Source organism: Melitaea cinxia, chromosome 3 (genome assembly GCF_905220565.1).
Source record: "Melitaea cinxia chromosome 3, ilMelCinx1.1, whole genome shotgun sequence".
Lineage (NCBI taxonomy): Eukaryota > Metazoa > Arthropoda > Insecta > Lepidoptera > Nymphalidae > Melitaea > Melitaea cinxia.
This window is the reverse complement of record NC_059396.1, coordinates 1,728,781-1,746,051: the sequence shown is the minus strand read 5'-3', so window position 1 is coordinate 1,746,051 and position 17,271 is coordinate 1,728,781. Positions and strand designations below refer to the sequence as shown.

General features: G+C 36.5%; 2 protein-coding genes across 2 annotated transcripts in view; one reads left to right on the top strand and one right to left on the bottom strand.

Annotated features, from left to right (window-relative positions):
• The window catches only part of LOC123669692 (enhancer of mRNA-decapping protein 4-like), a 35,121-nt gene extending 19,008 nt beyond the window's left edge, over nucleotides 1–16,113 (bottom strand). Inside the window, 9 exon segments of the mRNA XM_045603281.1 lie at nucleotides 774–877; nucleotides 1,213–1,517; nucleotides 2,302–2,414; nucleotides 3,734–3,924; nucleotides 12,564–12,706; nucleotides 13,312–13,421; nucleotides 14,296–14,402; nucleotides 15,561–15,766; nucleotides 16,064–16,113. Of these exon segments, the coding sequence (XP_045459237.1) occupies nucleotides 774–877; nucleotides 1,213–1,517; nucleotides 2,302–2,414; nucleotides 3,734–3,924; nucleotides 12,564–12,706; nucleotides 13,312–13,421; nucleotides 14,296–14,402; nucleotides 15,561–15,766; nucleotides 16,064–16,113 (1,329 nt within the window).
• On the top strand, nucleotides 5,077–7,608 carry LOC123669285. Its single transcript, XM_045602895.1, has 4 exons — nucleotides 5,077–5,369; nucleotides 6,288–6,500; nucleotides 6,935–7,045; nucleotides 7,364–7,608. The coding sequence occupies exons 1-4, from the start codon at nucleotides 5,324–5,326 to the stop codon at nucleotides 7,501–7,503; spliced, it is 510 nt and encodes a 169-aa protein (XP_045458851.1). The 5' UTR covers nucleotides 5,077–5,323; the 3' UTR covers nucleotides 7,504–7,608.
• Nucleotides 16,114–17,271: the final 1,158 nt, after the last annotated feature.

Here is a 17,271-nt window from a genome sequence, read left to right as displayed (position 1 = left end):
GAACCCGCTTCTTGGGGTTATAATGTAGGTAAATACTAAACAAAACTCAAAATTTTAGCCACTAGTTCGTTTTTGTTTTCGAGGCATCGCCCCTTGAAAGTTGAGTAGCAGCTTTCTAGCCTAAAATTTGTTCTTTTTTTTTAATATATAGACTAGCGCTTGACCGCGATCTCACCTGATGGTAAGTGAAGATGCAGCCTAAGATAGTGCGCGCTTGCCTAGAAGATACCTATTCACTCTTGATTTGAAAATACCCAAGTTGTAGTTATTTGGAAAAACGGAAGCCGGAAGGGCATTCCAGATTTTTGCGGTGCGTATTAAGAAAGAGGAAGCAAAACGCTTAGTGCGAGATCGTGGGATTTCAACCACGTAGCGGTGCACACTCAAGCGATGCCTAGCGGTTCGGTGGTAGAATGGTGATGGTGGAACCAAATTGTGCAGCTCTTGGGCACACTCTCCGAAATATATTCTGTAAAAGACAGACAGACAGGCAACCTTGCGCCGATGTTCAAGACTTTGTAGTCTAGAGTTAACCAGTGGTTCGTCACCGATGAGTCTTCTGGCGCGTCGGTCCACAGACTCCAAAGCAGCAAGCTGGTACTTGGCAGAGCCATCCCATAAGTGACTGCAGTACTCCATACGCGATCGAACTTGAACTTGAACTGATCGAACTTCTCCTTTTCGTTACAAAGATCTGCTGTTCTTTCCGTAATAAACCGTTTAAAAAGTTTATAAACATTTAAAGTAATAAGTTAAAACGAGATATTTCTTACATCTAGCACCTCGTAATCATCAGGGGAATCCCCAACATCCCCACTAGAACCATTTGTGTGATAGGGATCGTCGCAACTCGACTCACATTTTACTTGCTGTTCCTCTGTAGACAAATGTGATTTTTATAAGTTTTTTTTTTTTAAATAATAAACAGCATTTAATCTAAGCTTTCATAGACTATACAAAAGGTACAACTTTAACAATTTTGGATTTATTCTATGTAAAGGCAAGATCAAATAGAATATCATATGGTAGTGCAATAAAAACTTATCATTAAAATTTTGTAAATAAGTTCTTTTAAGCTGGCCCCCTGGGTTAAATAAGAGTAGCCCAACTGGTGACCCCCATGGCATTCAACGTATTAAGCAACTTTAGTAAAATTGCCATTAAAATTTTATTTCACATTAACAAATAACATCAACATGATAAAAAACTCACCAGCATCAACAATAGAGAAACTCAAAACGGGATACGGCAACAAAAACTCCGATATACTCTTGCAATATGCCATCGTATCCTCACTGTCTCGAGCCATGTTCAACACATACAGACTCCTGGTCTTAAAGTCTGACAGCAACAGGTAGTTGGCGCTTGTGTCCAACATGGCCTTCATGCCCAGGGTATCTCCTCCAAGAGAGGGGGAGAACGTAATCGACTGGAGACAGTTCCAGGATTTGCATGACCAGATCTTGATTGATGTGTTGTTGTCAGCACCTGTTACAGCAAACTTCCAGAACTGGACGCTGAAAGGGCGAAATTAGTATAAATATTGTAAATTCTGATATTTTTGTGGATGATGGATAGATGTTTGTTAATCTTTTATCCTAAGACTTTGGAACCATTTGTAATTATAAGTTTTGACACTTCTGTGGTCACTATAAATTTTTTTGTCAGGATTTATCAGCCGTGACCTAGGGGGTCTATAACGTACCCGAAATACCAATAGTTTCAAAATGACAGTCCCATACAATCAAAACTCCATTTGTAATTAAAGTATACATTACCTAATTAAGCTCAAACAACCGTAAGATTAGGACTTAACAAAACAAAACTGAAGTGGTATTTACTATATGGTATAATAAAAAATATTTCACCATTTTTGTTACTGATATAAAGTTGTTCTATTGCAGATTTCTTTACTTTCGATACATAAAGTCTAAGACACTAACTATATCCATATACTGGATCATTATTATTAACAACAAAAAACAAAAATCGCTGTGGTGTTGTAATGTGAGTGGGCGCCTAAAATACCGACATTTGTATTTGTATAAATAAATATTTCCAGTTTGTACATCTGTCCTTGTGGAGAGACCCACAGTGCCTCGGAGATCAAGGTAAGCCATCAGTCCCGGTTGTTAAATGCAGCGTAGTGGATTAAGTTGCAATCCTTCTCCTACATGGAGAAAGAGGCCTATGTTGCAGGCTGAATGTTTATGTTCAGATTTTAATATCCTACTGCTAAGCCTCAACCTCTTTCTCCATGTTGGAGCTGGATGTCATACTAATAATATAGCAACAACTTACTCTGTGTTATAATTCTTGTGGTTATCGAGGAAGAACAGACAGCTGAGCGGTTTACCCCCGTGAGGTTGCCACTTGTGTAGACAGCGTGGACTGCTCTCGTTGTTCATGTACACCTGCAAATAAATAAATACACGCTTCACACTAAGGGGCTCCAGTAGGATTTTCTCCTGTGCCCGGGGTTCGGAAACACAATACACAAGCACAAACGCCCAGACGAAATAAGACTTATGTTCAAAAATGCAGCATGCAGCAGCATGAGGGTCGGATGCCATATTGGTGGCGTATGTTTCGATAATATCAGCTACGCGGATGACATGGTGCTGCTGGCCCCCTCTGTCAGCGCAATTAGGAGGATGCTGGCTTTTTGCGAGTCATACGCTGAGACGCATGGATTGGTGTACAATAACAAGAAAAGTGAATACCTAGTCTTCAAGGCTGGCAACAGACTACCGGAAAATATACCCTTAATAAAGTTAAACGGGACATGTCTTGTTAGAGTACACCAATTCAAGTACCTAGGTCACATTGTCACAGAAGACCTAAAGGATAATGTTGATATTGAGCGAGAACGCAGGGCGTTGTCGATCAGGGCGAACATGTTGGCCCGCAGATTTGCTCGTTGCTCAACACCAGTTAAGATCACGCTTTTTAAAGCTTACTGCACTTCTTTTTATACGAGCAGTCTATGGGTCAGCTTTACTCAGAGGTCTTACAACGCCTTGCGTGTACAGTACAATAACGCCTTTAGGGCATTGTTGGGGCTGCCGCGGTACTGCAGTGCCTCTAGTATGTTCGCGCACGCAGGGGTCGACAGTTTCCCGGCCATTCTGCGCAAAAAGGCTAGCTCACTTTTAAGGCGAGTGCGCGGCAGCCGCAACAATGTCTTAAGGGTCATCGCCGATAGCGGGGACTGTCCACTACTCAGGCATTTGTGTGACATTACAATGTCACTTTTAGTTATTAAGTACTAACATTAGTTATTAAGCTTTCATCTTTTATTTTTACTAACAATTATGGACCCTTTGTTGTCTGAGTAATAAACATTTTTATTTTTATTTATTTTTTTTAAAAATTAAGTATTAAGAAATATCCCGATAATATTTTTATAGTTAATTCATACTACAGATAAAAAGCCGAAATCTATGTGCCGCTTAACTCCCGAATGACAGTACCAAATTTTATCAAATTCGGATTTTGAGCGAATACGACACGTGTCACGTACCTGAGCGAACACGACACGTGTCACACACGTGAGCTAGCGTGACACGTGGCACGTACCTGAGCGAACATGACGTATCCGTCGGCGGCGGCGGTGGCGAGCGCGGTGCCGTCGGGCGAGAAGGCGGCCGCCAGCACGGCGCCGGCGTGCGAGCCCGCCGCGCGCCCCGCGCACGTGTCACACACGTGAGCAAGCGTGACACGTGGCACGTACCTGAGCGAACATGACGTATCCGTCGGCGGCGGCGGTGGCGAGCGCGGTGCCGTCGGGCGAGAAGGCGGCCGCCAGCACGGCGCCGGCGTGCGAGCCCGCCGCGCGCCCCGCGCCGCCGTCCAGCGCCGCGCCCGCGTCCACCGCGCCGCCCGCGCACAGGGCGGCGCACGCGCGCACGTTCCACATGCGAGCTGGGATACATGTTTCAAGATGAGTTCTCTCTATTCAAGTAGGTTCTCATCCATAATACTTTCGCAAATAAAAGAAGGGGGGGGGGGGGGTTGGTCTTAAGAAACGGACACTTATACATAAAGACCTCTTCGGCCGAAATATGAGAGATATCACAAGTCTTATAGAGTAGAATAGGTTTATAGCCATTTTTTGAAGACATCCTGGAAAAAGAAGATAGCTAAGATAGCTAAAGAGCCATTTCACAATTTTACGCTCTGCAAGTTTAGATAAATTTGGTCGCATCGCGCGAATCGTACGAGCCGCGCGAACTTGTATAGTGTGACAACCAAAAGATCATTTTGATTATTTTCTAATGTATAATAAAAATTAATAACTATGGTATAAAATGTTTTTTACATAATTAATTTGTTAAAAATTTCAAGTATGTTATATAACAACAGTCAATAAATTTAAAATAAAAATAAAATATCAATTTTATGAAACAATTTTTTTTAAATTGATTTAGTTTTTTCAGTTTACGAATGAATCTAATATTTACGATATGAATAAAATAGCATTTTATGACATCGACACCGACAAACAAATTAATTAACAAATAACAAGACAAACAGATTGAAATGCCTATTTGTATTGATAGTGTGAGAAAAGAAAATTAAATTATACATTTGTTTACAGAAATTATCATTATATTATTTTACAGTCATTTTCGTAATATGTTTATTTTATTTATATTTTATTATGAAAGTATCAAATGCGTTTTATCCGCTATAACAACAGGCGCTTGGCGCGTGTGAACGAAAGAGACGGCTGCGCAGAATTTGGCGTGGACCTTACCTCTAAGAGCGCTACACGGCGTTTTCACTAGTAACATTTTGCCTTCCATATAAAATTTCCACTTAAAATTAGTTCGTCAACTCGAATGTAGATGGCAGCAAACGGTCAAAATTATTGTGCAAAAACATTTGTTGATTTTGATTTTGGTGACTTTTATAGGTCTATTTAATAAATGGTATCAGATTATTAAATGGTAGTTCATTTTTTAAATCTATTTTATTTAATTATGGGATCAAAAATCGTTAAATTTCAAATCACGATTTCTAAACGAAAAGATTTGCAGCCTCTGAAACCGCCATTTTGCTTTCATATTCATTCATATTGTTTTGGAATTTACTGCGTTCTGACCCGTTTGCGTTTATTCAGTAGATTTTATTAACAATTTTGACCCTTACACCGATCCTGGATTCCGATTATTTCCCGTGTATTACCTGTGACATTTGGCTTCGTTTGGACTCCGATCATCGTCGTATAAATATTGACCTGGCATTCTTTTTGGACCCTCTGGTTTTTGCAAGTGATTTGGTATCGTTGGTGCTCAGTGACTCTAGGAGACTATTAACAATGGCTGCAGACAGAAAATGTTGTGTTCCCGAGTGTGGAAAAACCCGTAAGTACTTCCTAATTTTATCCTGCTTCATTATACTGTAAACGCCAATTAATTAACGGATTGGTGATAACGTACACTACTTCGAGCTTTATTTTATAACAAATGTAGGCTATTCTTACACAATCGGGATCTAATTTATGGTGTTTGGGAGAGGGGTGAAGGGGGAGGAGGGTTGTCTGCTAGAATATAGGTATAGAAATTCGCGAAATACCCAAAACCGAATCGGAGCACCCCACTGTCCACGTGGTCTTGGTCTGCCCTATCCCTAGAGTGTTTTTTTGAAGCCGGAGGCGCGGAGGGAGGGCAACCTTCGCCCGCCGTGGTACGGAGCATGAGTGAGCGTGCTTTCGCACGCAAGAGCAGAAGGGTTGCACTTCCCACAGCGCCGGAGCCTAGCGTTATTCTATCCTCAAAGGTGGTCGGTAATTTTTTTTTTTGTAACGAAAATATAATTAGATCCCGATTGTCTATAGACCTACTGGATTTAAAAAACCTTTATCCAAAGGTGGACCAGTAAACACCTTTCTACTGTCTAAACACTATTGGAATTCAATACAAATATTCTGTATTAGTTAGTAAATACATTTTAAGATAACAATAAATCTTTTTTTTTTATCATCAGCACAAACAGACAGACATACATATGAGATGAATCTGACTTGTACTTGACTCAGTGCATTATTGCCTGAACTCTATACTACACACTGAGGAGCAGTGCTCGAATAGGTCATAATGGGTTAACTTAAGACGATGCTGAAAAGTGTTTGGTTTTGGTTTTTTCTGATGTAGTGTTAAGAGGGTGTGATTTCTAAAAAAAGATATTATGAAATGAAAGAAATACAAGTTAATCAAAAAATGGCTAGTAATAATTAGAATATGATATGTAATTCAGAAATTATAATAGTCTGTTATTTACAGGTGAGGACACTATCTTGCACAAGTTTCCAAACCCCCAAAGGGATATTAGCCGCTTCCGTACATGGACTTATGCCATTGGAGGCAATATACTGGTCTTAGAAGATATGTATGTGTACAATTATCGCAGAGTATGTCATTCACATTTTGAAGAACGTTACTGGACCAGAAGCAAAATGTTGAGTAAAAATGCAGTGCCCACTTTGCACTTGAAAGGTAAATGATTACAATATATATAGATAATACAATATATAGATAGTCAATATTTATTTATATATTATAAAAATACACTATATTTTTTTTAAAAAGTTAAAACCGACTTCAAAAAGCATGAAACTAAAAAGTAATAAAATAATTGTGTTTCTTTAATTTTTGTGCCTACAACTTATAGTCAACTTATTCTTCTACTAATGTACAATCTTTGCGTTTACCACATCATTATCATTACTTTTGAAGTCGGTGTCAGCCGAGGTAGGTAGCGAGGTAGGTAAATCAACAAATATGACACACCATGATTTACATCAGTTTTAAATAATAACTAACTAGACTGAAGCAATATAGGGGTTTCTGATCACCCAGAGTCAAGCCTTTTGACCCCATAAACATTACATATATCATAATTATGCATGTTAATATAAATTTTATTGAAGGTTTCATAATAAGAAAACCATTGGGGGATATCACCAATAAAAAGTGTCCAGCTGAACATGGAATTCCAGCTGATAATGTACAAACAGCAACAGCTTCAACATCTGGCATTGGTATGTGATATGTAAAATATGTGTTATTAATGCAAGAATAATGTTTGAAAGATAAATATTAACTCCATATAATTTGATTTTATGTTTTTATGTTCGATTTCACCAACATTTCGAACTTCAAAAAGGTCCCCTTTCCATACTTGTTTATTAGGTAAAAGTAGTTTCAGTGTATTCCAGATTGTTACCATCATTACTTACAAAGCTTAAAGTTAGCTTCTTTAGTTCTTATGTCAGGATGATGATTATATACATAACATTAGAATTGCTGTTGGATCTACCTATCATTGACCACATTACATATATCTTTTTTGATTTCAGATTTGAAAGCTCCTCGTGCTAAGAAGACTCTGGTGCCTAAACAATTAAATGTCCTTCAGAGGAAAATTCAAAAACTGACCGAAACAAAAGCTAAATATGCAAGGACAATAAAGAAAGCTTTGAAATTATCAGAAAACTAGAGTTTTCAAGATGCTTTAAAGAAATTTACTAGTTTGGCGGCAATTTTCACTTCTATGCAGTTCCGAGAAATTGGAAAACACAAAATGGCTAGACGGTTTACCCAAGAGGAAAAAATTATGGCACTTTCTGTGTACAAGTTAGGACCTAGATGCTACCGATTTTTAAAAAAAATATATGTTTTGCCATCACCAGTAACATTAAGTAGAATGGTTTCAAGGGCAGGACTGAAGCCAGGCCTGAATGAAAACATTTTTAATCAACTAAAAAAACGAGCAAAAAGAATGAAGCCAGATGACAGGTTGTGCTGTCTTCTCTTCGATGAAATGCGCCTAACTCCACATTTCGACTATAACAAAAAAAGCGACAGAATCATCGGTTTAGTCGACAATGGTATCTCAACACAAAATAAAATTGCTGATCATGCGTTAGTGGTGATGATAAGAGGTATTTTTAAAAATTATAAACAGCCTATTAGCTACACATTTTGCTCAGGCAGCACAAAAAAAGACGATCTGTGCTTACTAATAAGGAATTTAACAAAAAAGTTGAGTTCAGTAGGATTTACAGTTCTGGCGACAGTCTGTGATCAGGGGACATCAAATGTAAGTGCGGTAAATTATTTAATAGAAGAGACAAGAGTTGCTTATTTAAGAAATGGCAAAGAAATGAAATACAGAACATTTGAGGTAGATGGCAATGAGATTATCCCACTCTTTGATGTCCCACATTTATTAAAGGGAATACGCAATAATTTATTAATAAAAAACTTAATATGTACAATGGAGGGAGGACAAAAATTAGCTAAATGGGAGCACATTGTCAATTTTTATGAAAATGTTCCTACATACAAAGGAATAAAACTGGTAAAAAAAAATAACTGAATTGCAATCCTTACAAAATTCCTAAAATGAAGGTGAAGTTTGCATCACAAATTTTTAGCCAAACAGTTGGAGTAAATATGGGCTACTTAGCAGGTGAGTTTCCAAAATTTAATTCATGAACCAGACAATAAAAACGTTTTCTTTTATTCTTATTGATCTGGTAATATAATTGTGATGCGTGTCAATTAAAAAAGGTCTTACGTATTTATTTTTGTGTTTCAGACAAGGGGCTGTTACCAAAAGAATGCCAGGACACAGCTGATATAATTATCTTTTTTGACGAACTGTTTGACTCAATGAATGGAAGTTTTATAAATTCTTCTAAAAGAAGTGGCAAACAGCTACTACAACCTTTAACACCATCTTCATTGCACAACCAAGTCTGGAGAAAAGCTAAAAAGGTTTTAAAAACAATGAAATTTATTTCCAAAGAAGGAAAAGTTTGTGTAGTGCCATCTATAAGCAATTGGTTGCTAACCATAGAAAATATGGAGTGCCTAAGGAATAAATTATTTTACGAATACAATTAAAAATCTATATGGTGTAGACACTTTAATCAGGATCCATTAGAGAATTTTTTTGGTAGCATACGGAGTCATGGGTACAGAAATAATTCTCCCACATGTGCAGGCTTTGAAGCTGCGTTTGCGTCATTGCTTGTAAATAATTTAAGCACCAGTTATTCACCGGGATCTAATTGTGAAGAAGATTCATGCCACATATTTAAATCTATAAGTAAATTATTTTTTAGCAAAGACACAAAAAGTGATGAACAAATTGAAGTCGATTTTAGCCACATTTATGATAATGATTTCATTGTAAATTTAGAAATAAAAAAGAGGGATCCCAGAATAATTGCTACATTGCAGTACGTAACAGGTTACATTTTACGCCAGTGCCAAAATAAAATATTTAAAAATTGTTTGACTTGCAAAAATAATTTATATGACGCAAACAGGGCCACCGAGTACATAAAAATTCGCGAATTTAATAAAAACAAGGCCTACCTAACATATCCTTCTGAGGAACTTGTAAAAACATTTTCTTTAATTCAGGACATAGTCCATAATATAATTAAAAAAGGATCAATGAAAAACATAGGGAATTATATAAAGACTATATTGTACGCCAGAGTCGAAACTCATTATTTAAAATGTGAGGAGCACTCTTCGGATTTGGTTGAGCAAATATATCATACAGCTTGTATGATATTTCTGTATAATTGGTGTAGAGATTTAAATAAAATTCTTGTAGGCTCAATCAGACAGTACGATGAAAATGATAAATTGCATGTGTTAGCTGCTCAATATTATAATAAAAGAAGAAAATAAATACGTAGTTTTATTGTGTTATCCCCCTAATTACATGTATAGTTAATTCTTTCATAGGTTACTATTTGAGAAAAACAAATAGTAACTTATGTCAGAATTATGCAAAACAAATCATGCATTGAGTGAGAACACCAATACCTATATTAATCCAGTATTATCTATATGTATAATAGCTATAGTACGTGTAAAGTTTGCTCAACTCCCCACGAGATGTCGCTGTTAATCGGGTAGCTACTGACAACTCTATTCCTGTATATATTATGTACTCTGTGGAGCGCTAGCGCTCGACTGATTTACCGGGCTTGATGCGTGGTAATATATACTATCTTTTTATTATTTAATATAAAATGTATTAAAAATAATTACGTCTTTTAATTATTATTTTTTTGTATTCCTTAATGATGTAAGTTTACTTTGATGAAGATAGTTCGTTAAAATTTCTTAGTTTTCTAAGAGAAATATCGCTTTTAAAATTGTACTTATTTGGAAAATATTCGTAACTTTAAATTTTTTTATCGTTTAATAGAGATACAAATGGAATAAAAGTCTATGATAGTGTGCAACAAAATTATATTCCACATATTATGATATTTTTTTAAAATGGTTTCAACGTAGAGGTTATTGAAAAGTAGGGCTTCAAAGTATACATTGCGACCGTTTACCTAGGGAGGAGGCTGATGAAAAGGTTAATAATTTTATACACATAATATAAATCAAAATTCTGATCCGACTATGGACTACAACAAAGGTTGCTTTATTATATTTCAAGAATATAAATTACATTATTGCATCCAACTCTGAGATTAACGACGTCTTAATATTACAATTTCGCGGATTGTTACCGATTTTTGTGAAATGGCTCTTAAGCACGGGATAATCCTTCCTCCTTAAGGCCGTAGGGCGACCTGACCTAAAAGACTTGACAAAGTAAGTTTGGGCGGTAAAAGAAAAAAAATTGCGCGCGTAAAAAGTACACGTCAGAAACGAAACTTCTTTGGCAAACTAATTAAAAAAAAAAAAAAAAAAAAAACTAGGTAATTTAAAAAACGAATTGAAAAAAAAGCCAACGTCACACGGTGTTTTCAGGCGGTCACCTATCCAAGTACTGACCGCGCTGCTTAGCTTCGGTGATCGGACGAGAACCGGTATTTAACGTGGTTGGACGTTTAAAAATTCGTGACGCCGTGACGCGATTGATCCGTAAAAATTTTACCTTGTGTGTATGTGCCTTAAGAAGTTTCACTTCAAAAAAAGGAAGCTCTTTAATGCCGTTATTAACCGGAGTATGGGTTCCAGAAGTGTGATTGTGCTGTTTTCTAAGAGGTAATAATTTTCTCTTCAAAAATTATTAGTCCGATCTCACGTCTAAGCCACATCTATAAGCTGTCTTCGAAGGTCATTAAGAATCGTCTCGCCACAAGACTCGACGAATTACAAGTACTAGAGCCGGTTAGGATTCAAAAATGGCTACAGAACAGAATAATCAGCCACTGTGTAAGGCATTTGTTGACTACGAGAAAGCCTTTAGCTCTGTCGAGACCTGGGCTGTCCTGGATTCTCTGCAGATATGTCAAAACGACTGACAATATATAGAGGTACTGAGATGTATGTCCGACGCGATGACGATGACTCCATATCCAAGACCATCGAACAAGACTCTTTTTTTTTTCGTCAGAAAAGGGGGATTTAATATCACTGTTTAACACTGCGTTGGAGGGTGTCTTTAAGACCTTGGATTGGGGGGAAGAAGCATCAACGTCAAAGGCGAATAAATTTCTCACCTTCGTTTTGCTGACGATATCGTCATCTTTGTGGTGACGTTGGAGAAGCTAGGCCAAATGCTTGGCAGCCTAAACGAGTCTTCCCGACGATTAGAAAAGAAAGTTTTGTTTTTTGAAGTTGAAACAAGTCATACTTCTCGAAATTGTTCAGGATTATGTCTACCTAGGCAATACAATTAAAGGTAGGAGGTAGGAGGATTAGGTTGGGTTGGGTGGCGTTTGGTATGCTTCGCCGAATCTTCGTTTCGAATTTTCCGTAATGCATGAAAGACAGAAATCTTCGAGCAATGTGTCGTGCCCGTTTTAATGTACGGTACCAAGACGTGGACACTGACGAAAGGACTAGTTCACAAGTTTAAAGCCACTCAACGTGCCGCCGCCATCGCCGGTGGGAGCTTGAGAACTGCGGTGAACCGGGATGTTTGACGCAAATTAGGGGAGGACTATGCTCAGCAGTAGACTGCGATGCGTTAAAGTATCGCCGAAAGTGAGACTTATCATGACAAAGCGGGAAAGCAAATTTCGAGTGCCGTATTTTAAATCGTAATTTTACATGTTACAATTACATTTGATTTTAATGAAATAATTATTCGGAATATGATTCGGAATGTAGATTCTGCAGAGTGTTAGTAAACAGTATATTATCATCTGCGGTTTTACTTATACTGTCAATACCACAAAACTAACACATCTTTGTCAAGAACACAATTTTGCGGCGAATAATATAGTTTAACTATTATGTATTTAAACTTTTCAACAGCATATACAATATGATATATCTCTAGCAGTCTCCTTGGAGACGTGCAATATTGTGAGTAACATATGTTTAGGAATGTGAAACGCTAATAAGTGAACTTGAAGGCACCGAATTAGATTTTTATTAGAAGTTTATTAGGAAAAATCTTTGACATTTAAGAAGTTTTCAATGACAGTTACTGTTTCACAATCACATACAATAATAAAAAAAAAAAAATAATTCAATTTCATATCTTTAGTTCTAAAATTTAGCCATAATTATAATGCAAGGGGCATACTGGGTATAGCTGTAGTTTTTAAAGGCACTCACCCTGGTTGGCATGGGTGGTGAGCAGTAGCCGCGCTACGTCATCGTCGGGCTCGTCCTCGTCGGGGATGTAGGGGCACCACACCACGCGGTGTGTGGTACCACCCACCCCTGTGTCCTCGCGCACCTCTGCGGACAGCTGGACACTGGTACCAGTGAAAACGTTTACATTATTTAACATTTCATTTATTAAACACAGTGGAATTTGATGGTGAAAAAGGTGGTGCCATCCGGCAAGTGGCAGTCCACTACTGGTGAAACAGGCCTAAGAAGAAATATATTACGGCACTATTAAAAATGGTAATGGCACGTCTTTGGTGCGACAAAGCCAGTACTGCGGTCACCAACCCGCCTGCCCAGCGTGGTGACTATGGGCAAAACACATGAGTTCACGTTATTTTTGACGTAAACTTGTGGAGGCCTATATCCAGCAGTGGACTGTATAGGCTGTAATGATGACTATTAAAATAAATTACTGTCATATATCACTGTATATGCTATGGTACTGTTGTTATTGGGGGGTTGGTAAATTTGATTCTCTAATCTCAAAATCTGATTGTCGATATATGAGATTAATACACACCAAAACAAAGTACAATAGTAAGAATTAAAAGTACATATTCAAGTGAATTTTAGGATAGCCTATCTTTTTACTTCACTCATTATATTATAATGGTTAATATATGTACAATTTAAAATGTTATTATAAACACATAAACATGTAATATATTAAAAACTTTGCAAAACTCACCGCAGTCCATTTTCAGTGACTTCAATTTCATGTATGTAAAAGTTGCCCATTTCGTCAATACTGGCCAGCACAACTTGGTTTGGGATATGAGCAAAAGCTAGGTCTTGTACCTATTTGAAGATAATCAAAATTGTCAAAAAAAATGTCAGAATTAGATTTTTTTTAGCAACACTTAATTTTAAAAGAATCCAATGAGTATTTTACTGGATTAACATGTTCGTTGCCAATATTTCATTAGAGCTATAACACAACGTCACGTAAGATTTTCAAAGAATTTTGTGTGAAGATTTTTATGCAGAGCCCATAGTGCATAGCATAGCAGTGTCTTCTCATGGGCCTCTAGAGCAAAGATTGAGCTATTATAAATATTTTCAGATACAATACTTGTATTTTTTTATACAATTAGGTCAGCAAACAAGCGTACGGCTCACCTGATGGTAAGCGATTATCGTAGCTTATAGACGCCTGCAACACCAGAAGCATTGCAAGCATGTTGCCGACCCTATCCCCAATCCCCCAGGAGCTCTGGTTACCTTACTCACCAACAGGAACACAATACTGCTTCAAAACAATATTATTTAGCTGTATTCTTCTGTAAAGTCGAGGTACTTCCCCAGTTGGGCCACTCCATATTTTGAGGAGTAAATTTCCTGCTGTGCCCTACCTCAGTTAAGTTGATGGACCTTGGAGTAAAATATTAAAAACAAAAAAAAAAATTGTATTGGGCCATCCGCTGAAATCCTAAAGGTTTGGTTTAACAATAAATGTATTGTAAATTTCTTAATTACTGGTAAAAAAAATTGTCTATACATTTGTACTTTCACAAAAACTGCTGTAATGACTGATGTAATGGCTGATATAGGGGTTTAAAGGGTAGGGAGGAAATCAATGCCTGAAATTCTGAAAATATCCAAGAAGGGCCTTGGTTGCTTAGGTACTAAATACAGAATTGTCACAATATTAAATATTTTTCCTAATTCTCACCTCTCCCTTCATCCCCTTGATAAGTGCTCTCCTATCAATGCCCGGCTCAGGGTTGTACACGACACGAACCATACCATTCCAGGTACCAGGGTTGGCAGCATTGGGGGCTACAATATATTATAAAATATATAAAATTGGAGTGTCTGTTTGTAATATTAAAATAACCTCTTTTGATTAATTCATATGGATGTATAAATGGTACATATACTAAAATAACATTTTTTACAATTTTTGTCTGTATTTGCGTCTGTTTGTTCCAGCTAATCTCTTAAACGGCTTAGCTTATGTAATAAGGAGTAGCTTAGGCTACTTATATTTTAGAAATTTATTTATTTTGTAATTCTGCGAACTGAACAATAATTTTTTTTTAAGTTCCACATGGACGAAAATGCAGGCACAGCTAGCTTAATATACAAAGATATACAAGTGAGGACTTCTATAACATTGAGGAAAATATTATTAATTTAAACAATACTTTACTTGTTCAAAAGAAAGATAAGATTATTTTATTGAATATAAGACGGATTTCAACGACCACTCTGGTGTAGTGGTATGTGTGCCGTGTTGGTGTCTACACACAGATTATTTACGGACTTGATTCCCACTTGGGATCGATGTTGTTGTTGTTGTTGATGGATATTTATATTTACAGATAATTCTTTCCAGTTGGATGTTTGTCCTTGTGGGCCTCCCCACCCTGCGTCAGAAAGCATGTTAAGCTGTCGATCCCAGTTGATATCAAAAACACCTGGTAGTGATCATTACTTGTAGTAGGGAATATATTCATCATTATCATCATTACAGCCTATACAGTCCACTGCTGGACATAGGCCTCCACAAGTTTACGCCAAAAATAACGTGAACTCATGTGTTTTGCCCATAGTCACCACGCTGGGCAGGCGGGTTGGTGACCGCAGTACTGGCTTTGTCGCACCGAAGACGAGGGAATATATTCACCAACCGGCAATAGAGCAGCATGGATTAAGCTCCAATCATCAATCAAATAAGAATATAGATTTGTATTACAAGTTCTCTTTAGTACACCCCAAAAACATTATAATTGAAAAGTAAAGTAAGAGTTGCATGCGGTTTGCGCCTGTAATTGAGGATACACTTGGCCGAATAACTGAGCTTGCCTCTTAACATTGTATTAGTGTATTTCTTGTTGGTGCAACAAATAAATAAATAAATAAGTAACAAGATAAATGTACAAGAGGTGGCCTCATTGCTAAAGCACCAATCTCTTGTTAGAGAAAATTAATTACCTTTAATACTGTAAGCTAAGTATTTGCCACTGATATGAACAGCTAGTAGCTGCCCTGGATAGAACTTGGGCTCCCAGTTGTAATCAACAAGACTTTTCAGTTTAACCTTAGAACTCCCATGATTGTGGTTACCAGCATTAGAGGTCACCACCACATCGGAAGAATAAACCTCGGAGCTTGAAACACCATCGCCTTCCGAAAATGAACTAGAAACAAAATAATGTCGAAAAATTCTTATGACTGCCCTTAATCTAAAGAATAGCCCTAAATTTGCTGAAAGTAATATATATATATTAAAAGTGAGGATAATGTTTGGAGACATTAATTCGAATTTCAACAGGTTATAATATGTATTATTATTATTATTATGTATCTACATTGTACGTTTATTTGGTTTATTTAATACAATCAACTTTAAATTTAAGATGCATCAAAAGGATTGCCGTTACAAACTTTTCCTAAAATTACAATATAGGCAAAATTTTGAATAGCAAGTTACTCACATCGTTTGCGTTGTGTCTGTGAGTTCTGGAAGCATAGTTGTGGGTTGCATTTTTGCATCAAGCCACAAACGTACACATTAATCTCAATGGTTAAATTCAATTTTACAGTAAAATTGTAATATTTAACAAAACTTGATCTAAATATTGGCGAACGCGATACTGAAGCCGACCGACATTCGACATAAAATGCATTCCATTTCAGGCAATTTATAAACTTAAAGTTTATTAATTTGACATTTTAGATTTATTATAAACCTATAATATATTTTGTGTTATATTATATTTCTTTAGTACGAAAAATAATAACGATTATTATATTTAATAATTTATTTATTATTCTACATATATCAGAAAGTATTAAGATTATAATCTATATTTGCATTTAGAAGTTCGGACTATAATAGCAGTCTGTGCCCTGTAATTGGACTTGAGGAGAAATAATTCTGACAGCTGACAAGGCAGTGAATTGATTTTTCGAAAATGGTAAAATTTTACGGATATTTGTAATTTAACATGCATTAAAATTGATTTTTGTGTAAATAAAAATGTACATTGAATTTACAGTCGTTGGCAGACAAAATAACGATGCTTATGTCCCGTCCGGGGGGAGACAATGCCCAAAAAGATGACGTTCCTTGGTGGATGCGCTACGCTGGTCGGGGGTTGGGGACAGTTGGCAGTTTCAGTATGTATCATTTAATTATTTTATTGTTTATACAATTCACTTATTAGTCATAGGAAATATCGTAGATATAAATTATTTATACACATTTGATATACTCAATTAAAATTCTCTGCAGAATCTACATTTCGAATCGGTGGTAGCTTTACTTTTACAAAAAAATAATTTATTTTTAAAGTTTTAATTTCTAAAATGACGATTCGAAAGTGCTCATGGGGCCTATTTGAATAAAGTTTTTTTTGATTTTGATTTTGATATTGAAAATTTAAAAAGAAAAATGTTTAATTTTTTATCTTATCAGCGCGTTTATTGTCCAAACAGACCAGAATTTCTTTTAGAATGTCATTGGATTTGTTTTTCTTTTTTATTGAGTAAACATTTTTTATCTTATTCATTTGACATTTTAAACACTACCTACTTTTGGTTTCGGAGCGTTTGGAAACAATTTATATTAATTTACTATTAACTAACTTAATTTATATTAAAAAAAATGAAAGACATGTAACCGATTTGGAGGCTTTAATAT

Coding starts and splice junctions, on each gene's coding strand:
- LOC123669285 (XM_045602895.1), top strand. CDS start 5,324: ATGGCTGCAGACAGAAAATGTTGTGTTCCCGAGTGTGGAAAAACCC. Junction 5,370..6,287: donor TCCCGAGTGTGGAAAAACCC/GTAAGTACTTCC, acceptor TGTTATTTACAG/GTGAGGACACTATCTTGCAC. Junction 6,501..6,934: donor GCCCACTTTGCACTTGAAAG/GTAAATGATTAC, acceptor ATTTTATTGAAG/GTTTCATAATAAGAAAACCA.